Source organism: Lissotriton vulgaris, chromosome 4_1 (genome assembly GCF_964263255.1).
Source record: "Lissotriton vulgaris chromosome 4_1, aLisVul1.2, whole genome shotgun sequence".
NCBI classification, from domain to species: Eukaryota; Metazoa; Chordata; class Amphibia; order Caudata; family Salamandridae; genus Lissotriton; species Lissotriton vulgaris.
Window position 1 is genome coordinate 1,803,146,773 of NC_141691.1, and position 25,431 is coordinate 1,803,172,203.

General features: G+C 44.5%; 1 protein-coding gene across 1 annotated transcript in view; it reads left to right on the plus strand.

Moving 5' to 3' along the window:
* The window catches only part of LOC147724580 (fibrocystin-L-like), a 1,106,658-nt gene that overhangs the window by 1,051,138 nt on the left and 30,089 nt on the right, over positions 1-25,431 (plus strand). The window contains exons 78-79 of the mRNA XM_086966124.1: positions 11,218-11,367; positions 18,407-18,563. Coding sequence (XP_086822250.1) covers positions 11,218-11,367; positions 18,407-18,563 — 307 coding nt within the window. The remainder of the gene's footprint in view (positions 1-11,217; positions 11,368-18,406; positions 18,564-25,431) is intronic.

Sequence of the window (25,431 nt, forward strand, 5' to 3'; positions counted from 1 at the left end):
GGGGGGGCATATAGACTGGAATTTTGTGGGGGAGGGGTGGGGCATTGGCATTATAATTTTCAAAAAAATCCCTGGTATCTAAAGAGCTTTCTGCCCCCCCCCCCGCTGGGGGCAGATTGGTGACTACTGCCCCCCGGGGGGCAGAAATACTAAAATTGCCCAAAATAATATGGAGGAGCAAAGGCCCTTGCTCAAGGGGCCTCTTCCCCCTCCCTGTTGCCTAGTGGGTGGATCCCTGCTTGGGGATCACCCTGCTGACTTTCTACGTGCTAAGGGGATTGAGATAGCCACCGAGCACATAGAAGTGAAACTTAAATTAGACTCTTGGCTCATTTCAGTTTAATTTTCATTGCAATGATGTCAGCGCACCATGCGTGCGATCGGTATTGCAATGGAAATGTAAATTGGCCTCAAGAGGTTGGGGAAACTCTTCCCGAACCTCCAGAGGCCAATACAAAAAAAGGGAAATCCCTCCACTGTCTGCAGCAGAGGGATTTCGTGCCGCTATCCTCATGACAGAATGGTTCCGTCATGAGCACAGGAGCTTGGGTGTTCATGACAGAACCATTCCGTCATGAGCACCGAAAGGGTTAAGGGCTTACCTGAGGGTCGGTCCCCAGATTCGTCGTGGGACAAAATTCATTTTAAGACACCACTTCTACTTTGACCATCTGGGCACTTGGGACTTTGCTGGACTTTGCTCTTGGCATCAAGGCAGCAACCAAGAAATCTCCTGCTGCTCCTGATCTTGTTGTTCTGCTCAACTGTTGCAACCTCCATGCTTGTGCTCCATACATGAACCTTCCAAGAACTGTGGGCGTCCGAGACACCTGAAGGTATCTCCCTTGAAGTGATGGGTTCCGAAAGGGTCAGCAACACAGGTGGTGGTTCTGCACATCCTTCAAGACCTGCCCTGTCCTCTCACCAAGGTTGAGGCAAGTATCTCTTGTCAGAGCCGCAGAAACTGAAACCCTGTGCAATGCATCGACTTGGTGTTGCAAAGGCTTGTTGGCTTCCTTCTATCAAGATAGTTGGGCTCCAAGTAGCCCACACCTCAAATATTTCCTGTGACAAAGATCGTTGTCCTCACCACATCACTTGCACTGTGGGCTTGCATCTTTGGTGAGCTGCTTAAGGTCCTCGTGTGACTCTAGTACATCCAGCCAATAGGTCCTGTTGAGGCTCTTCTTTGGTTTCTCTGGGCTCCCCTGATTGAGTCACCTGAACCTTGCCGGTCCCGACACTACACCTTCTTTGCTTTCTATGTTGTTTGCAGTTGCCAAGGCCTGAGGAAGGGTTAAAGTGATGAATGTTGCACATTGCCCAATGTGATGTATGTGGCGGAACTGGGGGAAGGAGACGGCAGACTATAGTGGAAGCTCACTGCTGAGGTAGACAGCTGCTGTTGTGTTTGGCACTCCTAGTGATGGTGATGTGAGACTTGGGGTGGGGAGTCAGTTATGGGAGAGTGTTTGGATGGAGTGGTTATTGGATTGGTATTTAACATATATTGTGTGGTTGATAAGATATGGAATGAGGGTTGAGGAGATTTAGGATTAAGGTAGGGCGGGATATGCAAATGAGGATGTGGGTAAGTGGAGTTTATCTGACAAGGGATGTATGATGGGCGATACATCGCAGGAGAGACACCTGAGATGGTGAGTGATGCGATAGGGAGAAGGTTCATTATTAGACTTTGTCTCTGATTGGCCATTAAATACTACAACAAGGTGTGAAAGTGTAGTTTGAAGTCTTTAAGGTTGTGGTTAGAGGCATCTATTAGGATGTTACTATTTTTATAGATGTGCACTGATCTCGGTTTTGAAATTGGATGGGGGTGATATATAGAGGTGGGCAAAAAATCTTTGTTCCCAGAGTTTTATCCACTCAGTGTTCCACTTGGAATGGTAAGTTGGTAAGCATGACTGAGTATTTGCATCCTCTAGTGTGATTTTCAGAGGCTAGAATGCCTCCCGGTGAGATTTCTCAATGCCGGCATTTACGGCAGGTTGCGACCGTTCGCGTTGAGAAGTCTGTCGCTAGAGTAGAAAATCTACTCGAGCAGCAGAAAGAAGCAGCACCCTTGTGATGTTGTTAAACCTGATTTTATAGTGAAGAATAGACTCCCAACACTAAAAATCAGTGAGAGCAGTGCGATCCACGTGCGGAACTCCCCGTAGTGAACTCCATGTGTTCCTCCCGCCCATAGTGATATAGTGAGTTCCAGGCCAGATGATACTTTTAGTTTAGGTTGTCACATTGGTTGATTGTTGATAAGGCCTTTCCATCCTGCACTGCGGCGCTTGTAGAAGGGCAGGCCCGTCCTTGCCCGTCAGTGCCCGGAGGAGACTGTGCTGGGACATCCCTCTTGGCCCTTTGTTTTAGGATTTACTATTACAACATTAACATCAACAGCATCTGGGAGATAAACTGGAAGAGGGGACTTAGCACTTTTAAAGGCTGCAGTAAATCAATTTCACTCAACCTAACCTATCCACCATGCAGGATAACCCTGCACTCTGTAAAGCTTGTTCTGTTCTCTCTTGGTTAATCCGCAGTAACTGTACCAGTTTGTCTGAGAGGATTTGATGAGACTGAACTGGACTCGCACCCAATTCCGAAAGCATGGTGAAGTCTGAGACTGTCATTTGTTTGGTCGATTACAAGGATAATATACTTGAGTTAATTATTATCCAGGGCAAGCGAATAAGACCAAACCAGGTGTATTGTTAGTGGCTCTGAAAATGACTTCGGGGATCCTATGAAAGAACGAATACCTGCAAAATGTTGTTAGTTAGTATAGGGTACAAAGTGTGGCTATCGAATTAAAAAAAAATATATTTTTGGTTTATAGTATTTGATTGTTTCTTAGCATGCACATATATTGTTGGTTTTTACGCATTTTGCAAAAGTGGTTTACTAATAGGACGAAGCCTGGGGAAGAGGAAACTTGTTGGTGAACCATGAAAGTCTAAAAGTGCAGACAGGATAGATAGACCACAGACCCATACTCAGACATCTTTATTAAAGTTCATCCCAGGAGCTATGGGTGCTATTGAGAAGCAGAGCACCAATGTGGAGGAGTCACTGTTAGTTTGTGGGGACAAAACTACAAGTACCTTAATCAGACCACAAAACTCTGATGGCTCTTTGAAAAATTGTGAGAGAGGTGGGTCGGATGAGACCGGTATGGGGAAAAATGAGTGCATACAGAACATATCCAACACTATTAATTTATCGAAGTCGGATTCCCCTTTAGCCACCAAACGGGTAAAAAAACATGTATCAGCCCTACAACCACCTCCCTAAATAACGTGGTGCCACGTAATAAAGGCAAAAAATATCAAGGTAATGGTCAAAATGGGCCAAAGACAGCAACAGTTTTGGCCTCTGGAGGTTGTTGCTGCTGTTTGGGAGCTGGAAGAAAGAGAAAGTTCAAAGAACTACAGAAAGCGACACATCACCTCCAGTGTGCCATGCATCGTACTTGTGCACCACGTTTTCCACGCATCACCCGCAGACCAGAATCGTCTTGGATTTCGATGCCTCACTTCCCCCTACAGTCCAGATTGGGTGCATCACTTATTCTGTGTGGAGCAGAACTGTTGCCTCGACTCCTCAAGGACACAGGAACTGACACATCGCTGTGTTTTTCAACTCTTCCTTACTCTGCGGCTGTTTGGCCTTCTGAATTTTGATGCATCTTCAAGCACTTTGTGTAAAAGTCACACATCCATAGTTTTCTATAGTACAAGTTCTTGAAACCTTTTGAAAGTCATACTTTTAACTGTGTATGTTTGATTTTTGTTGTTTTGGTCTTATTTAGTTTAGATAAAGATACTTTATTTTTCTAAACTGGTGTGGTGTTCATTTGTGGTGTTATCACTGTGTTACTGTGTTACTTTAGACATTGCCTTTGGGATAAGCCTGTCTGCTCATGCCAAACTACCAAGGGGGTGAACAGGGGTTATCTAAAGTGTGTATCCCCCTTACCCTGACTAGATGCAAGGGTCCTTATTTAGACAACGGTACTTACCTCTGCCAACTAGAGACCCCCATTTCTAAAAGGGACATTATCCATAAATGTTTCATATAAATGTGTGTATAATCGGCAAATCAGTATATCTGAACTTACCACACTTCCCAGGCTTGTGATCCTCATAAAAAGTTTAAAGACAGCTGGAGAGTTCCAAATCCTGCATTCCTAAAGTGAGTTGTAATCCTCAGAAAAGTCAGTGTGCAGGAATCTGATAAGCCTGCTAAAAGTAAATGAATCAATCTCGCTTTAAACAGATCATGGCAGCTTTCATCTGTTTAGGAGTCAAAAAACTCGGAAATCTTCCTGGTTCTACATGCTTATCTCCATCTAAGATAATGGCAACAGCATGTGAAGGACAACTGGTGCCAGTATACTGACAAATGGGAGATAATAAGTGTGGCACTGTCTCTTTAGTGGTATTACCAAGTACTGAATCTACTTTAGGATGTGGACTTCCATCACAATGCCCCAGTTCAGACAACTGTGATAGATGCCTTTCAGACTAGTTAGAGTGCCCATATGGACATCTACACATTCACAGAGATGGCCTTGCATGGAGATATCATTTTACATCAATCTTCTGAAACCGAGAGCAGTACATCTAGCTATCAACGCCTTTCATCCTGTCTTCTAAATAGGCTCTCTTCTTGTTCAAATGGATAATATGACAACTACAAGTTTGGAGGGGTGGGCACAGTCAACAGTAGTGTCAGAAAATTGCAGGGCAGCTGGAATTGGCTATAGCCAGGCATTCGAGGATCACTACATTTCAGCACCCAGGTTTTTGAACTCACTCAGCAGGATCTTCCAAGAAAACCAAGAGTTAATTAAAAACTAAGTTGTTCTGCACAATAGCCTCTGCAGTATGGGTTTGCTCAATTAGATCTCTCTGCAGGTGCAGGTAACAATAAAACGCTCCATTCCTAAATGTATTTTCCATAATTAACAAAAAATGCCCAGACTTAGCCTCAAGGTCCTAAAAACAGGGACAACAGAGGATGCACTCAGGAAATCTAGTAAAGGAGATTTCTCTGCAATTTTTTTCTGGTCATTATCAAACTGTTATACGGTCTGAATGATCCTCGTAGCACAAGAGTGGTCCTGGCAATGGCGATTTCACAGACTTTCATAACCAGTCAGAATGTCCACACAATTCGTTTCTTCCAAACCACCCTTCTATCGCCGAATTTGGAAGCCTGGCATCGGAACTCTTTCAATCTAGACACTGACACGAGCAAAGAGGCAAGCAGAGCATCTGACCAAAGTGATAAGCAGAGCAGAGCGCCTGAGTGAAAGCAAAGCAACAGAACAGAGCACCTCAATGTCCCAAGGGCAGAACAGAGGGCGTAAGTACTGAGCAGATGGAAGAGTGAGAGCAACAGTAGGACCAGGACTGGGATCATGGCTACTGGGGTAACCAGGGAAGATGTTCATAGGTGCGCAGTGTGCAGTTATTGCTTGTCTGGGGGAATTGGTACAGTTTCTGGAAGAGAAATGAGCACATGGAACCTGAATAAACTGGGGTTTTGAAGCTCCTCTGTCTCACCTCCACCTATCGCCCTTACCCTCTTCACCTCTTCATCTTCTTGCCTCTGCGTGTTGAGTAGAGCAATATCAAGTGCTGAAGACTGGCAGTAGAGCCAGCTGCAAGGTAACACCACCTTGAAGACACAGTATAGCTCTTTTGGGGACCTTCAATGCAGCCACATAGCCTCAAGTTATCACAGCTTGCTTTTATTCATTAACTTGCTGCAGGTTTGTATGCTGTAGGTGCACAACCCTCACTCCATAATATGCTTACTAAAATAGAGAGCAAGGACGACTATGTGGTCTATGCCGATGATCAGGATATACTAGTATTTGTTTGGGGACATCTGCCCACTTAACAATTCCTTAATAACCTCAAGATGCCTGCTCCTTAGTCTTTTCATACATGGCTGGATTTGGACTGCTTCTGTACTTTTTAGAACATTATGTTCTTGTAAGCACTGACTTGTGGACATGTGCATTGCAGTAACCTAACACATTTGGATGTAGCAGGGAATTCCAAAGACTCCAACAGCACCAAAGGCTCCTACGGCACCAAAAGAGTCTTCATCGAAATAGCGTGTTAAATTAATTGAGTTACACATCCTTTAATTCTACTTATATTTGATACATGGGATTTTGTTTTTTAAAGAGATGAGGGTAACAGTTTGGCAAGATTTAAAAGAAGGAAGGTGTTTTACAATGCCTAGCTCTCAATTTGAATACGAAGGGCCCAATTACAAGTTTGGCGGATCACCACACCACCGCCCTGCTGGCACACTGCCAAAAATGGTTGCTGCTGCCAGCCCAGCTTTAATACGAGTATTATCATGGTCTAGTGGATGGGCGGCAGGGCGGACCAGCAGTGGTGCAGTTTAGAGGCTCATATGTGAGTGGCACTGCTGGTGGACCACCAGTGCACGATCCCACAAGGCATGGACTGAGCAGTCCATGTCATGCAGGATTAGGGTACTTGTATACAGAGGGGCACACCATGTACCGCCCTGCATTCACCCCTGTGCACAGGGTCAAGGCTTTTTTCCCTCACTGCTAGCAGGTTCATGGAGTAAGAACCTCCTTGAGACTGCTAGTGGTGAGGAAAGTAGTATTATGCTTGGTCATGCCACAGGGCACCACCAAACATATTGTGGTCCTCAGACTACCATGCCACCACTAGAGATCTCTGAACCCTGGTGATTGCGGTGGTGCTATGGCGTTCCGACCACCCAAGTTGTAATCGGCCAGTCGGACCGCCGGTGCAGCAGACCACTACATCACTATGACTTTGTTGGTCCGAAGACCTTCAAACTTATAATTCGGACCTGAATGATTTTTAAAAAGAAATGCAAGTGACAAACCTAGTTCCAACTCTCCCCTTCTAGCTTTTCTTCCTTCATAGTCTGATGTACAGTCTTCTGGGAATGCGGGGGATGATAAGGGTGTAGCAAACACATTGTCACTTATAGCCATTTCTATTTATGACTATTCATGAGGTCCTTTTGAGTCCTGAGGTCCTCAGGACACAAGAGGACCTCATCGCTCCACCAGCAGTGCACCAGAAGCCGTGTTTGTAAAGTGGTGTTAAAAAGGGGCATGGCCTGGGACCAGCTTGCCGCATTCATTGAAGAACACAACATCCTCGACTCCTCCCAATCCGGCTTCAGAAAAAACCACAGTACGGAAACCGCCCTCCTCGCCGCAACAGACGACATCCGCACCCTACTGGACAATGGAGAAACAGTAGCCCTCATCCTCCTAGACCTACCAGCGGTGTTCGACACAGTCTCCCACCGCACCCTAATACGCAGACTCTACGACGCAGGAATCCAGGACAAGGCCCTCAACTGGATCTGCTCCTTCCTCTCCGGCAGGACGCAACGGGTCAGACTCCTCCCTTTCCTCTCAGACCCCACACCTACCACCTGCGGAGTCCCCCAGGGCTCCTCCCTCAGCCCGACGCTCTTCAACGTCTACATGGCTCCACTTGCCCTCATCGTCAGAACCTACGGACTCAACATCGTGTCATACGCAGACGATACCCAGCTCATCCTCTCCCTATCCAACGAGCCCAACACCGCCAGACGCAACTTTCGAGAAGGCATGGAAGCCGTCGACAAATGGATGAAAAACAGCTGCCTACAACTAAACACCAACAAAACAGAAGTACTCATCATGGGCCCAAACCCGACGCCTGGAGCGACACCTGGTGGCCCACCGCCCTCGGAAACCCGCCAACCCCCACAGACCACGCACGCAACCTGGGAATCATCCTGGACTCCGAGCTCAAAATGGACCGCCAGATCAACTCTGTCTCTTCTTCCTGCTTCCACACCCTTCGCCTCCTTCGTAAGACCTTCAAATGGATCCCCCACGAACACCCAAAGACAGTCACTCACGCCCTGTTCACCAGCAGACTCGACTACGGCAACGCACTCTACGCCGGAATAAACAAAAACCTCATCCGCAAGCTACAGAACATCCAGAACGCCGCCGCAAGTCTGGTCCTCAACCTGCCAAAAAACTGCCACATCTCCCAGCACCTGCGCACACTCCACTGGCTCCCCGTCGAGGCGAGAATCACCTTTAAGATGCTCACCCACGCACACAAGGCCCTCCACGGCACCGGACCAGCATACCTGAACAGCTGGCTCAAATTCCACGCACCCCAAAGTACCCTATGATCAGCCCAGCTCACCTACGCCGTGGTCCCCCGCACCAGAAAGACCAGATCGGGAGGCCGCTCCTTCTCCTTCCTCGCGGCCAAAGCATGGAACGCCCTTCCGCTCCACCTCAGACAGACAACATCGCTCCCCATCTTCGCAAGAAACCTCAAAACCTGGCTCTTCGACAGACCCCTCCTTGATGGAATGGAACCTGCACCCCCCCCACCCCTAGCGCCTTGAGACCCTTACGGATGAGTAGTTGCGCTTTAACAAACTCCTGATTGATTGATTGACCTCTCTGCAACACAGCTCTGTGGCACTTACTGGAGGTACCTGGTGGGCTAGTTGGCCCCAGGGACCCTCAGGATTCAAGGGGACCTAATCCCCCAATTTACAGCGTGCTTGGGGGTGTGTTTGCAGACTTGTCAAATCAGGCCCGCCACTCCCTGCACCACTGTGCAAACACGCCCCCTGGTGCATTGTAATTGGGTGAATAAGTCCCTTAAATCCTGAGGATCCCTGGGGGCCAACTAGCCAACCAGGTACCTCCAGTAAATGCCACAAAACTAGGTTGCAGAGAGGTGTAAAAGGGGGATGGCCTCGGACCACCTCTCTGCAACACAGCTCCCTGGCACATACTGGAAGTACCTGGTGGTCTAGTTGGCCCCCAGGGACCTCAGTATTCAGCAGGACTTAATACCCCACCTTAGAACGTACCAGGGGGTGCATTTACAGAGTGCTGCAGGGAGGGGGCAGGGCCTAACGCGAGATGCCAGCTTTGTTTTTTTTAAGGGGGGGGCTGTCTGGCCCCCCTTTTTTCACAATATTTGTGGCCCTGGGGGCCCCATCCCACTGTTTTTAAATCACTGTTTTTAAATAAAGTGGGAAGGGACCCGGGTGACCTCCCTCCAGAGGCCAATTTAGGCCTTGGGGACCTGGCTGAAGAGGGTTGAAACCCCGAAACCGGTCCTAGGATGCTTGTTTCCGGTCTAGGGAGGACCTAACTTGGCAGTTTGGGCTGGACCGTTCCCATGAGGCACAGGGTCAAGACTGATTTGCATACGGCCAGGTCTAAACTAGGGTGGCATGGTGAACAAAAGAATGAGGGATTTAACCTATATGTCTTGACTGGGGTGAATTTTTGATTTGTTCTGCATTCCGTCCATCAAATGTGTGTCTTTTGCTCCATCCCCCGGGGCATGGCCTTTTATTACTATTTCTTTTTCAATTTTGTCAAGGGGGGCTGAGAAAAAAGGGGGGTCCCAAAACCTGTTTTGTCCATGCAATTTTCAAAGGAAACTTTAGACAGGGCTACAGGTCAAACTGCTGAACGGAAGTACGCCAAATTTGGCAGGGAGAAAGGTCTTGGTCCAAAAAGCACGCTTTTGTTTAAATGGTGTAAATCCGTTCAGTAGTTTTTGACAAACATCAAAATTTACAGATATCGATATTTGAGAATTCTGACATCTGATTGGCTAAGGCGTTATGAGCACGAGCTTGTGGCTCATTGGCTGTGAACGGTTGAAACTAGGAAGTGTTGGCAGCCATTTTGTGACTCAGTTGGGGCATCTCAAGTGTAATGAAGAAAAATCAAAGATACTGCTGTATGGCAATTTCCCCCCGCAGTTTAGAGAGGCCTTGTGGCCACCGGACTTCCCATGCCCACAGTCAGTGGGTAGCTCGGCTAAGAACTTGGGAATAAGGTTTGGGGAAGATCTCCGGTTTGCCGAGTATATTAAAAAACGTACTGGTATCTGCTTCGGCATTCTCAAGACCTTTAGGAAGTTCTTCCCTCAGCTACCACAGCACACTCGGGCAATTATCCTTTCCAGGCTTGATTACGCCAATGCCCTATTTATTGGCATCCCTGGCTATCTCATGAATAATCTCCAACTGATTCAAAGTGCGGTGGCCAGACTCCTATTCAACATTATTTTGAGTCCGTTGTGTTATTCTGAAGGAGCTTCAAGTGCTCTGGAGAAATGGGGCATGGATTTCAGTGGAGAAGCAGCAGAGGAGGAAGACAGCTGGAAAATACGTGCACCCTCATGGAGTTCTTAATATAAAAGAAGAAAGTAGGGGCATATTATCAATAGCCAGCGATAATTATCGCTGACCGTGCTTAGCGATACATTTTTTATCGCAGGCTATCTCTGGAATTAATCAGCCTGGTAGCGCGTTATTAACAACGCGTTTCTCCAGGGCGATAAAAATTCCAAAGATAGCGAGGTTATCGACGTTTTGCAGGGAACATCGCTGGTTCGCTGCAAAACTCCAGCGATGTTTCCTGCAAAACGGCAATAATCTTGCTGATATGACCCTGTGGTCGTATCTGCATAATCCACTCCCTATGTCAAACATAGCTAAGTCAGGATTTTAGCAGACGTTTTTGCTAAAATCTAACGTCTGCTAAAATCCTGTGGGCTGCCTTGTAAATATTGCGATGTGAACATCAGCGATATTTGCAAGGTAGTCCATCCGGGGTACGTCCAGTGACGCCCACTTTGCATCTCATTAGCGATGCAAAGGGAGCCGTTGAGAAAAAGGGTGCTAACATGCTATTATGCATGTTTGCACCCTCTTGTAAATAGGGCGATAGTTTTATCTCTGCTTTTTTGGCTTTTTAAGCCAAAAAAGCGGTGATAAAGCCCTTGTAAATATACCCCGTAGTTTCTTTATAAGTGAAGAATGTGCGGATACAATTCAGTCTATCAAAAGGGTGGTAAGGTGGGTATGCTCCATGGGAGTGACAAAGACTTAATGCACAGCCTGAAACAAGTAAGCCAGCGAATAGTACTCAAGCAACTCTGAGTTGCAAAACACAATCAATAGTAAGCAAGGAGAGGAATGCATTGCTAGTTCAGCTTTCAGTATGTCCCCAATATGTCTTTTCAACCAGACAGAGAGAGACCTAAAAGGTAATATATCATATGTTGCATTTTTGTGTACTTGTACTTCATATGAAAACATGTCTTTCTATGTTTCCAGATGGCAAGTAGTGAAGTAACAGAAAGAATCGAACCACCAGCAAGTTTTGTGTCTACTGTAACCAAACTCATTGTCGTTACCCAACCTGAGGCAGGATTACCAGGGGAACTGCTTACTCAACAACCCTCGATACAGGCAGTGGATGACAATGTAAGGCATAGTTTGCAATCTTTATTTGTACTATTGCACTGTTCTCTGATGTATTGTTCTAAGAAGATTTAAGAGTCTCATTTAGAGTTGAGTGGTAACTGAAAATGCACCAGTTTATGGGGAAAATTCCATACGGTGTAGAAATTCTGCTATTGGAGCCCTCTATGCATTTAGAGTTTCCACCATAAATTGAATGATCACCAAGTTGCCACTCATCTTGAAGTGAAGCCCAGGATCCTCCTGTCCGTATTGCACTTATCAAGTTTGACCTTAAACTGGTCAAATGTCATTATTCCACTGTCTTGGTATATTTTGCCTTGCCAGTATTGAATTGAGACAATATTTGCTCCAAATTGGAGGAGTCTCTCCTGGAAATCGAGCAATGATCAAGAAAGGCAGGCATGCCCCTGCCAGTGCGTTGATCATGTGGAAATATATGGCCTAGAGCAATACACTGATTTTATATCAAATACATTAAATAATTTGTGGTTCTTTAAATGTCCTTTGACACAAATGAGAAATACACGTTTTTATTAATCAGAAATGCATTAATTAAAATTTCCCTAAATAGTTTTTATAAGGTCAAGTCAAGTCAAGAAATACTTTATTCAGTTCAATTTACAAAAACCATAAAAGTACAAGACACATAAAAGTGGTCCACAAATCACAGAGCGGCATGACAATAAAAAAAAGCAACATTCTACAATTAAAAGAGAACATCAATAAAAAATTTACAGGATAAAAAACTTGATTCAAGTTACAGTGGGCAATCTTTATGGTAGATGTTCTACGGCCAATTGATCTTTTTGCCCAATCTCACCGCAATGGTTAAAAATGTAGCCACATTATGTCAAGTCAAGTCAGAGAATTTATATAGCGCACTACATACCCAGAGGGTCTCAAGGCGCTAAGGAAGGGGGGGTGGATTACTTGTCAAATATCCACGTTTTAAGTTGCTTTCTAAAAGCTAGGTGGTTCTGGGTAAGGCGAAGGTAAGTGGGGAGTGAGTTCCATGTTTTAGCAGCCAGGTATGAGAAGGATCTGCCTCCCATGGTGGTCTTGTTGATGCAGGGTACAGTGGCGAGGGCTTGGCTGGAGGAACGTAGTTGGCGGGAGGGGGTGTAGAAGGACAGTCTTGAGTTGAAGCATTCTGGTCCGATGTCGTAGAGTGATTTGTGTGCGTGGGTTAGCAGTCGGAAAGTGATTCTCTTATTGATGGGTAGCCAGTGGAGGTCTTTCAGGTGACCAGAGATGTGTTCGTTGCGTGGGATGTCTAATATGATTCTGGCTGAGGCGTTTTGGATTCGTTGGAGTTTCTTTTGGAGTTTAGCGGTAGTGCCTGCATAGAGGGTGTTTCCGTAGTCCAGTCGGCTCGTGACCAGAGCATGGGTGACTGTTTTCCTGGTTTCGGTGGGGATCCAGCGGAATGTTTTTTTGAGCATGCGAAGAATGTTGAAGCAGGATGAGGATACGGCGCTGACTTGTCTGTTCATTGAGAGTGAAGAATCCAGGATAACGCCTAGGTTCCGTGCGTGGTCTGTCGGGATGGGTGCTTTTCCAAGGGCTTCCGGCCACCAAGAGTCGTCCCATGCAGAGGGGGATGTACCTAGGATGAGGACTTCTGTTTTATCTGAGTTCAGTTTCAGACGGCTGTGTTTCATCCATTCAGCAACTTCTTTCATTCCTTCGTGTAGGTTAGTTTTGGCGGTGCTGGGGTCTTTGGTGAGAGAAAGGATCAGTTGAGTGTCATCCGCGTAAGAGATGATGTTGAGGTTGTGTTGGCGGGCGATGGTCGCGAGGGGGCTCATGTAAACGTTGAAGAGGGTGGGGCTGAGAGAGGATCCTTGTGGTACGCCACAGATGACTTCGGTGGCCTCGGACTTGAATGGTGGAAGGCGGACTCTCTGGGTTCTTCCGGTGAGGGATGAGGTGATCCATTCAAGTGCTTTTCCTTGTATTCCGATGTTGCTGAGGTGTTGTAAAAGGGTGCTGTGGCAGACTGTGTCGAATGCTGCAGAGAGGTCGAGGAGGATGAGGGGGACTGTGTCTCCATTGTCCAGTAGAGTTCGAATGTCGTCTGTTGCTGCGATGAGGGCGGTCTCAGTGCTGTGTTTTGCTCGGAAGCCAGATTGTGAGGAGTCGAGGGATTTGTTAGCTTCGAGGAAAGCGGCGAGCTGGTTGTTGACAGCTTTCTCGATTACTTTGGCCGGGAAAGGAAGGAGCGAAATGGGGCGGTATTTTTTGAGTTCGGTGGGGTCCGCTGTGGGTTTTTTCAGAAGGACGGTGAGTTCAGCGTGTTTCCAGTTTTCCGGAAAGGTGGCGGAGTTGAAGGAGCAGTTGATGACGTCTCGGAGGTGCGGTGCTATGACGGAGTCTGCTTTGTTGAAGATGTGGTGAGGGCATGGGTCTGTGGGGGATCCTGAGTGGATGGAGTTCATCAGGCGGATGGTGTCCTCAGTGGAGATTGGGTTCCAGTCGTTAAGGGTGTTCACGGGGGGAGAGTGTTCAGCATGTGGTTGGGTGGGTTGGACTCCGGGTTGGTTGGCGAAGCTGTTGTGGATGTCTGCAATCTTGTTGTGGAAGAATGAGGCTAGGGAGTCGCAGAGGGCTTGAGAGGGGGTGATGTCGTTGGAGTTGGCCGAGGGATTGGAAAACTCCTTGACGATGTTGAAAAGTTCCTTGCTGTTGTGGGCGTTGTTGTCAAGTCGATCCTTGAATGCTGTTTTCTTGGCCTTTCGGATTAGTTGGTGGTGAGTGCGGGTGGCATTTTTGAAGGCGTCCTTAGTGTTGGTGGTTGGGTCTTTTTTCCAAGCTTTTTCAAGGGTGCGGCAGAGTTTCTTGGACTTCTTAAGATCATCGTTGAACCAAGAGGCCTTCTTGTTGCCAGGTTTGCTTTGACGTTTTTTCAGTGGCGCTAAGGTGTCGGCGGTGTTGGATAACCATAGAGTGAAGTTGGTGGCGGCTAGGTTTGGGTCCGAGGAATGGGCTGGGGTGTTTAGAAGGAGCGATGAGGAGATCTGGTCGATGGTGATTATAAATTTCCCAAATATCTACTAACAATTGGAGATACAGTAAAGCTGGTTTGACCTGCCTGAACCCTTTCCCATTTAGCAGGGGTATAATAATTTTTTTCCTAATGTCTTTAAAATGATCACAGAAAAACAAGAAGTGGGTAGTATCCATGATTGAATAACCGTCACAGTTACATAAATTCAAATCCAAATCCCTGGTCCAGCTGGGGCGGCCTGAAATTAATAGGTGGACTTTGTTCAGTCGGAACTTGGTTAGAAGATACCTGTGGTTTGAGTTGTTAACGACCTTCAGGTAAAGTTCCAAATCGTGGTCTGAAGAAGCAATCAATTGATGAGTCCTAACAGAGGGCTTTAACAACTCCCTGCTTTCTCTGTCCATACCACTGTACTGCAAAAAAGTGTTCTTTGTCCACTTCAGATCGGCTTTCACCAGGACGGATGGTTTGTGAAACAGTTCGGGCCGTCCCAACTTTACACACATTTGTTCTACATATTTCAGCCAGGGAATCTTGTTCCAGTGATCTAACTTTAGGCAGTCCTTCAGGATTTCATGGTTAACTTCAAGCTCTGGATTGAGCCATACCGATATCCATTTTAAAAGGGGGGCCATAGCAATTCGATCCTCCAAGTAATCCACGCCGCATTCCTGGTGGACTATGAAGCTGACCGTGGATCTTGGCAGGGAAAGAATTGATTTTAAACAGTTATCTTCTATGACTTGAAGAGATTTGATAGGCCTAAAGCCCCACAGGTCTGCACCATACATAGCGATGGCAATACATTTAGCAGCATACACTTTTATAAGGTCAATTATAGATGAAAGCAAACATTGAATTCCAAAATAGATGATAGCCTCCTTTACAAGAAGAGTGGACTCCAGAAGGCACGTTGGAAAAGTGTATATCCCCTTGTGGCATGTATGAGTCAAGTTGTCAGTTCTGTGGGATGTTGCCAGGCAACAGAGGCGTAGGCGTATAATCCACGGAATACTGAAATAGATTAAGACATGGGCCAGGAGTATGGGCGATGCCTGTCTGTAATGACAGTAGCACTAAAACAATAGAATTAAATGTCCCTAAAGTACTAAATTATTCAGTTTTATTAAACCATCCTGAGCTTGCCCAGGAGTTAATAGAATAAACAGTGAAAGCAGCTTGATGCCATTGTTTCAGTTGGTAGCTAATATTGATAGATGAGTGGGCGATGGGGGTTGGAACTAAAAGATGTGCACTGGCCCCATCCATTTCCTGTAATATCTGAAAACGTATGTGTATACTTTTAAGAGTCCGCAATAAGCCTGGAGAAACAATGCCATTAGTGTCTAGTTGACTGTCTATTCAAAGCGGTTTGTAAATGACGGTACGTAATCTTTGGGCTAACCTACTGGGGATAACTGTGGTAACGAAGATGGATAGGCCGGACAAAACATTGTTCCCTTCAAGCACATGACGTTTTGTATTTTCCGCATTCAGAATCATAAAGAATAAAGCACTCATAACTGGATGTTAACTACTTTATGAAGTTGCTTAATGTAAAGTACATATTCATATCCCTTCAATGCCGGATTTATTTTGAAAGGATCAACATCCAATGAAGATTTCAGAGAATATGGGGATCATTTAGATATCACACTGAGAGGTAGCTTTGGTACATATCAGTCGTAAATGAGTCAACCTATTCCAGATTATTGTCACATATTTCCCAAAGGAGGGTGTGATAGAATAAGGTCGATTTTCAAAGGGATAAGATGATCTTAAAGAGATTCATGCCCATAGTAAACGCAAAAAAGTGCTAGATATATTTGGTATATTTGAAAGGTGAGCTGCTTGAAAACGTACTCTCAGTGGCATTGCTAACACTGAACAGGGTGTTGCAAAAGCCGCCCGGTTTACAGCAGCTCCACGAAAACCAAGTCTACCTGCCTTTACCTGTCTAGGCTAAGGCTGCTAGGTACAGCGGGACCCTCCCGGCCAGAAAAGGTGAATGTCTCCTTTCTGCTGGAAAAAGACTTCAAGTATGTCAGGCACAAAAGTCAAAGTGAATCTGGGACCTTTGTCTTTTTCCCCCCTGAAGATACCTCCTTCAGTAAAAAAAGGGCATGAGGTCTACAATACCTACAAAGAATTGGAAAATGTTCTGTTACTGTTTGGTAATTTTGATTACCAAAGCAGCTTCCACCATGGAGGCAAAGCAGTTTGGGCATAAGGCCCTGGGATACAGCAGGGCATTTTAATTGCGGTAGGCTATCCCAGGGTGGGCCAGAGTAGTTGGTTCGCCCAGTCCCTTAGCCCATACAGCACCCATTTCCCTTAGTGCCTCCTTTGGAGGAGACCAGCAGTGGGACTTTTCCCAAAAATTGGCAGTTATTCCATCCAGCCACCTCTTGCATCTCCTAACTCATTTGGATGAAGAGTAAAGCGTGTTTTGATAGCTGAGCCACCAGCTCCTCTGCTATTGTGAAAACTCTACTGGAGAGTTTCCGTTATTCGACACAGCATTGAAGGGGCAACAATCCTACGGCATGTCCGCCACACTTTTTATTGCTGGAGCCCGATGCAGTCCCAGACAGGAAAAATGGACAAATAGCCCCTGTGCCTTTTGCTGAATTTTATGGCCTGTCCGAGATAGCAGACCTACTTAATTGTGTGCCATAAGGTTTTATTTTTTTAGGGAGTGTTATATAGTTCGAACTTTACCCGGTATCGGGTATCGGAGCGCTTTACATAGCACCAGTTGTGTTACATGAGGACACATTAATTTTGGTTAGGCACAGGAGAATAAGTGATATGGTCAGAATCACAGGATATTCAGCGTAATTGCTGAGACTCGAACTCGGCTCCCCAGATTCGAGGTCAATCGCTTTTGCAGTTAGGCCAACTCCTCTGCCCGATTTCTCTGGGTAAATACCTGATGAGCCTTGTGACCGACATTAGAGGGGATATGTATAGATCTCTTGGGTGTATGGGACAGATGGGCGCTCATATAGTAAATTCCACTTCTTGATATCTCTATTTACAAGGCAGATTAGTACGGTGCATCCAAAATTTGGGAAGAGAACACCCGCACCTCCCTAAACTCAATCAAAGATTGAAAACTTTATACAATAGTTTTTGGAGCACGCATATATAAATATCTCAGTTTCAGATGTAACATAAAATATCAACACAGATTGTCAGTGGGGCTCTTGCAGTTATTTTATTTATTTTCGTCACACTCCAATCCCTTTGTGCCAACGCGTTTCACCATGGTTGGGTAGACCTACGGCTTCATCAGGGCTGGAAATAATACAGATTGTATACATTTAATTTCAGAATCTTAGCACTTTAAGTCTGTGCTAATAGAGCCCACCACAATACGACCAAGTGCAAAGGAACTAGTCAAAATCATCAGTGCATAGTGTCATAGTCTTAACATTTTTAGAGCAAAGCATACATTATTAAAACATAAGTATAAACTCTACAATATACATATGTATTCAAGTAAACTCTGAAAATACCCAGTTCCCAGTGACATCGTGAAGTCATTGAGCACTCTCTAAGACCTAAAAATGATCAAAGTGTTGTTTACATTTAATTAACCCATGTGTAAGTGGTAAGTAAATCATGCATCATTGCATTGCCGGTACCTTTATCTTATATGGTTTATCAGCCCATTCTTTCGCAGTGAATTTTACTTCCTACTGTAATTAAACTTTAAAAGCAGAAAACCTAGTTGCAGTGAGTGCCTTATAAATAGCCATAATAATATTAGTAATATTAATTCTAATAAATATATTAGCAATATTGATTCTCCTCTCACTTCACTGAACATTTACCATGTGAATTTCTTTTGCCTGGCCACTCTATAAAAGAGTTTTTTTTTAATGTTTTGTCTGATATCTGTTACTATATTAACATTATTACATGCTTGTTTGTCGCAAACTATTTTTAAGCACCCATGCATGAAAGTATATACTTACTTCAAACTGAGAAGAAAAAATAAAAGCAATGTCTTTTTTTCTGTTTTAGAACATCTGTGTAGCTGTTGATGCTAGTGCATTGACCTTGACAGCCAAACTTATGAACTCAGAGGATGCATATGTTACTGGCGGACTTACAGGCAATACCACCATTTCATTCAGCAGCTGTTGGGCCAACTACACTGATCTTGTTCTAGTTCCATCTGGTAAGAATTATTCTTAACCTACTGCACTGATTCATTTAAGTTGTGATATCAATATTACGTAGAAATCGTTACGTCAAATTATATTTTAGTGACTTCTCACCTGTTGGAAATTGGGTGTTGCATTCTGTTGTACATTTCATTCTGCTTTGCCCTGTCTCCTTGTTTTTCCCTGTCTGGATCTGCTGCCTGGAATGTATGATGCGTGCCTGCATCTTACATCCTGGGTTCCAGATTCCAGACCAACTGTATTACAAGACCTGTACCTGAACCTGTTATGATGTGCTGTGCTTCAACTCCTACTCTTGTATTAAAACCTTCATGAAACTTTACTTTAATCTGCCTTGGATCTTTTTACTGGCGACGAGGTAAACCCTACCATTTCTGCCACCATCCTTGGAGCACAGGAGCAGAAAATTTTAATTTTTGAAACTACCTTACAAAGGAAGAAACCTGGGATACATCTTCATCAACTTGTCCTTCTTGACAACACCAAATATTACTCCTACGTCGAAGTTGCTACGATTTACGACATACCAGCGTTTTCCTGCTTGTTTTTAAACTTTTCATGTCTTCAGCAAAAAAACGAAGACCACAAGTATCACATCTAAAAAGCACCGCTTCTACCTTCACAATCGGCGCATTTCCTGGCGTTTCCACCGCTTCTACTCCGGCGGATTGGTGAAGTATAAAACTACTTTTCTTCAATTTTGAAACGTTTCCGACATTTCTTCTAGCGCGAGGCTTTTACCAAGCTCGAGGCTTCCTCTGTTTACACGCGCTGTGTCTTCTTCACGCGCTGTGTCATCATCACGCGCTGCGTGATCACGTGACACGTTCTTATTGTCATCACGCTGCACGCCTCAGCGCCATCTTTGTTTCCATAACAACGGAGTATACACTCTCCGGTTACGCTGAAGAACCGATGTCGATGTTCTCCTTAACGTTTCCACACGCCGGAAGGTAAAATAAACTGCATTTACACGCCGGATGACAAAATAATAACTGAAATAACTTTATTATCGTTTTTATTCTATTTTCAAGTACTTTTACCGTTTTACATTCATCATCTAACGAAAGGATATTTAGAGAATTCTCTCACTTGTGACTGCTATTTTACCATTTAGAAGGGGTACATTAAAACCCTTTTGACTTTTATGTACATTATCATTTTGAGATATTTTTTTTTATTATTATTAAAAATAAATAAGAGGAAGTATCCTTACTTTCGCTAGCTACAATGCAGTTTGACCCACCCTCAAAATTTTTGCAAACCAAAGGAGATCCACCCATCCCTTGGACCAGATGGAAAGAGGAATTCTTTACCTACCTTAAAGCCATGGATGGCGAAAGAATGTCAGCAGAAAGAAAAAAAAACATTTTCTTACATTGTCTTGGCTCAGAAGGACAACTTGTTTTTAGAACTTTACCTCCTGTGAGATCAGGTGGTGATTCAAATGTTTATGATGAGGCTGTACACAGAATAGAGGGAAGGTTTAAACCAGTAACTAGTGTAGCCTTAAACAGGTTTAAGTTTTATACCAGGGTACAAGATGAGAATGAGTGCTTTGATGACTTTTTAACTGCCTTACGTGCACTTTCTCTTCATTGCAATTTTGGTCTTATGACCGACGAAATGATTAGAGATCAAATTGTTGTGCATGTGAAAAGCAAGAAAGTACAAGAGCAGTTATGGATTTTAGGGGATCCTAGTTTAGAGACTGCCATTAGTACAGCTAAAGCATTAGAACAGTCCGACAAATGGATCAAATCTTTAGACAAAGCCTCTACTCAATCTACTCCATCCACATCCACTGGTGAGGTTAGCACTGTGAATGTTAAAACTCAAAATTCTAACAAATACGAGGGCAAAGGTAAACAATTTTATTGTTTTAGATGTGGAAGTCCGGATCATATAGCTTCTTTTCCACAGTGTCCTGCTCTGAATAGACAATGTAACAAGTGTAATCGCACTGGTCATTTTTCTAAATATTGCAAAACTTCTGTTAAACCAGTTAATGATCACAAGAAATCTTCTTATAGTACTCCCAGACGTACTAATAGTAATGTATCTTATGTTGCGGAGAGAGAGGATAATAATCCGCTGGTTAGAGAGTCTGGTATTGTAATTTCTATACAGTCTTCATTCGACATGACATTAGCAGATACTTTGCCTTCTCCAAAGAGTTTAGTGAATATACTAGGCAAAACTCTGGAACTCATGGTGGACTCCTGTTCACCGTGGACCATAATCACTCGTGATTACTGTGTAGAGTCATTTGGTAACCTAATTGATGTTAATTCTTTGTGTGAACCTGATATTGATGCCTATAATTTTGATACTTCCAAGATCAGCTTTATAGGTTTTAAAGAAGTCCCTATTATTGTAAAAAACAATTCAGCTATTATTAAGATGTATGTAGCATCTAAAGGTGTGAATGTTCTAGGTTGGCGGGACCAAGCTAAGTTGGGGATCTCGTTAAATCCTAGGTTGAAAGATCCTGTGTGTGTTCTTGCCATAACAGATGGGGACTATGACTTGGCATCCATGTCTAAAGAGATATCCATCTCCTTTCCCAATGTTTTTTCTGAGAAGCTTGGGAGATTGAATGGTTTTACGCATAAAATCAAAGTTAAACCAAATACTGTGCCTCTAAAGCAGAAGTTGAGAGGTGTTCCCATCAGTGTCAGAGAGGAGCTCAGAGTCATGCTTGACAACATGGTTAAAGATGGTGTCATAGAAGAGGTAGAATCCTCAGAATGGGTTTCGCCTATTGTTTTGGCGATTAAACCTGACAAAACAATTAGGTTGTGTGTAGACCTGAGAGCGTTAAATAAATGTTTGGTTACTGACTGTCACCCGTTACCTAACATAAATGAAATGTTGTGCATGCTTGACGGTGCCTGTGTGTTCTCCACATTAGACCTAAGGTCTGCATACCACCAAATAGAGCTCACGGAAGACTCAAAACACTTCACCGCTTTCATCACTCCCCATGGATTGTTTCAATTTAAAAGAATGCCTTTCGGCCTAGCGTCAGCCGCTTCTGTTTTCCAGAGGGCAATGTATCACATATTCAGGGATCTGAATGTCTACGTCAAATGCTTTCAAGATGACATTCTCGTCTTTTCTAAAAATATCTCTGAGCATGATAGTCACCTTAGAGAGGTTTGTTCCAGGTTGGAGAAATTTGGCTTGACCATTAAAGCTAGTAAATGCAAGTTTTTTTGTAAGACGGTAGACTATTTGGGCCATTCACTTTCAGGGGATGGAGTTGTACCAAAAAGAAATCTTGTAGATGCTATTGTTAAGGCCCCTTCCCCTGACAACAAGGAAAAGTTGCTTTCTTTTGCAGGGCTTTGCGAATATTATAGCAAATTTATCAAAAATTTTGCAAACAAAATGGAGCCTCTCAGAGAACTTACTAGGAGTTCAGCCCAATTTATTTGGTCGGAGAAGCAGGAACAAGCTTTTAAACAAATAAAAGAGGAAATCGTTAATGCTCCTACTTTGAAGTCCTTTTGTGTCAACAAGAAGTGCATCATTACTGTTGACGCCAGCCTTTATGGCATTGGTAGTGTGTTAAGTCAGTCATCTGGTAAGGATGAATGGTGTGTTGCCTTCTCCTCAAGGACTTTATCTCCCACGGAGAGAAGGTACTCGGTAATTGAAAAGGAACTTCTGGCCTGCATTTGGGCTGTTGAGCACTTCAGGAATTATGTTTGGGGAAATCGTTTTGTACTACGTACGGACCATAAACCTTTAGTTGGGATTTTATCTCCTGGAGGTGGATGGAACTCCACTGCGCGCATAGCTCGTTTGTCCTCACGTCTTCAAGAGTATGATTTCGATATTGTGTATGTTCCTGGTAAATGTAACGTGACTGCCGATTTTCTTTCAAGGTTTCCTTGTGAGGAATCTCCAAACATGGATAATGACATCGATGTTGTTGCCTCTGTTGGAGATTGTGTTTCCAAGGAGTTCATTTCGTTATCGGAGGATGAATGGTTTCTTGAACTTGGCAAGGATGTGGTTTGCCAACACCTGTTTGATTTTGTTAGGAATGGTTGGCCACCCCATAGGGGTGTTTCTCCGGATATAGGTCCCTTTTGCCAGGTTTCATCGGAAATTGATGTGTTTTCTGGTTTACTTTTCAAGGCTGGTAAATTAATTCCACCTCAATCCTTACAAGAGAAGATTCTTCGTCTCGCTCACCAGAGTCACATTGGCATGTCATCAATGAAACGCCTAATTAGAGAGAGCTTTTGGTGGCCAGGAGTGGACAAAATGGTGGATAGGCTGGTGAGAGATTGTTTGCATTGTGTTAACAGTGACAAAATGCTTCATGTGACCTCAGCTCCCCTCAAGCCTGTGTCTTGGCCCACCTTTCCCTGGCAGAAAGTGGGTTTTGATATATCTGGCCCATTTAAACAGTTGCCCTATAATGCTCGGTATGCCTTAGTTCTGGTAGACTACCACTCCAAGTGGCCCGAAGTAAAATTCGTTAGCTCTGTTTCTTCCCAATCAGTCATTCTTTTCCTTAAGGAGGTCTTTGCCAGGGAGGGATTTCCTGAAACCTGTGTCACAGATAATGGTGTTCAACTTGTGTCAGATGATTTTGAGAAATTCCTCAGTGCATGTGGAATCAAGCATTACACCACCTCTCTCTATGAGCCTAGGGAAAACGGCCAAGTTGAACGCTTTAACCGTGTTCTCAAGGATTGTTTGAATGTTGTGCAGACTTCGGATGATAGTTGGGTGGATGTTGTGAGGAAAAGATTGTGGACATATCGTATCACTCCTCACTCTGTTACGGGTGTTAGTCCCTTCAGACTCCTTAAGGGTAGGGAGCCTCCTTCTGATATATGTCCCTGGTGGATTAAAAAACTTGATGTAAGACTTGATGTAAATAATTCTGTTTGTGACCTTGCTGCTGTGGCCAAACGGGTTGAAAACAAACAACTACAAATGAAAACCATGTTTGATTCCAAAATGAAGACCAAAGATAATGACTTTGTGGTGGGGGATTGGGTACGAATTAGAAAACCTGGTTTTTTGGTCAAGGGTCTTTCTAAATTTTACCCTCCTATCAAAGTTGTTAAAGTCTTTAAAAATAGCGTTGCCACACAGGATGGTAGAGTGTGGAATGTCCGCAGAGTGGCTAAATATTGCAATCCTGAAAATGTACGTTGCTCTCCTTCCTCTACTCAGCGTTGTTGCCAGAGGAGACCTGATGCTTTTCCCGTTTTGCCTTCTCCCAGTTCTGTTCATCTGGATTCCTCAGTTGCCTCTAGAGTTAAAATTTCCAATAGGCAAAAGAGTGTTCCCAGCAGGTATCTGGATTAATGTTTTTTTTTAAGGGATAAGATGTGTTGCATTCTGTTGTACATTTCATTCTGCTTTGCCCTGTCTCCTTGTTTTTCCCTGTCTGGATCTGCTGCCTGGAATGTATGATGCGTGCCTGCATCTTACATCCTGGGTTCCAGATTCCAGACCAACTGTATTACAAGACCTGTACCTGAACCTGTTATGATGTGCTGTGCTTCAACTCCTACTCTTGTATTAAAACCTTCATGAAACTTTACTTTAATCTGCCTTGGATCTTTTTATTGGGTTTAGGCTTTAAGGGAGTGAAACACTACTCAAGCAGCAACCACAGTCTCTGTCAGGGTGAGACACGAGCAAACCTCAAATTAGCATGCTCAGCCCTCTGATAGCTCGGCACAAAAACAGTCGGGCCTAACTTAGAGGCAATGTGTAAAGTATATATGCTGCACTTCAAACAGTTAAACAGTATACATGTAGCACAAGTAAAATCCCACACAATTCGGAAAAATAGAGTAACATGTCATAAATTATTTGAGACCAAAAACACAAAATTCAAATCAGTAGAACTGAAGATATGCAATTTCAGAATTGCAAGTAAAAATACTGCCTAGAAGCACAAAGCGCCAACTGAGGTTATCTAGTTGCGCCAGACTGGAACAAAGTCACAAGTTTGCGGTCTGTGATGGAGCACTGGCTAGATACAGGGAAGCAGCCGCGTCCAGTGCAGGTAACAGCGGTGGGGAGGTGGGGCTTTCGAGGGATGATACAGAGGCGAAATTAAATAAATAATTAATTTCCCTCCTGCATCGTTCATCACAATCCCCAGTTACCCGTTCCCACTTCCCCACCACAGTTACCTGCATGGACCGCGGCTGCAGGGAAGTTAGACCTGTTGAGCAACTTACCTTAAATCCTGGCTGTGAAGCGTTGCGAGATACCACATTGAGGAAGCTTTGTGCAGTGCTAGTACCATGGAGCTGTGAGGCTGTGATGCAAAGTACTGCGTCATCATCAAGGATACTATCAAAGAGAGGCTTGCAGTGTGAAGGACTGTGTTGAGGATGCATCACGTCAGTTCTGCCAACCGGACCACAGGTTGGCTGTTAGAGCACCTTCAGGCACATTTCCAAGAGTCCAAGACTGGGGAGGTACCACTTGGGGGGGGGGGGAGCAAGACTCATAGCAGACTGAAGCCAGGTTCTGGGTTTCAGATGGTGGAGTCTTTTCTGTCTGTTGGGCTCTGATCAGGAGTCCAGCCAACTAGCTCATGCAGACCCTCTGGTGGTCCTGATGTAATGATGCAGGTCAGGTCTTTTCACTCAGGCAACGGTGCAGAAGGGCAAAAAAGTTGCAGTCTTTCTTGCGGAACAGCACAGCGGTCCTTCTGAATCTTCCACAGGTCCAAAGGTGTACTGAAGAGTTAGGTCTGACAGATCAATATTTGTACATAAGGTGCCGATTTTGGGGGTGTCAACCCCCTAAGGTTTTTGGAATATCCTGCCTCCCTGGCCAGGCTCCACTTGACTGGGCTAACAATAGACT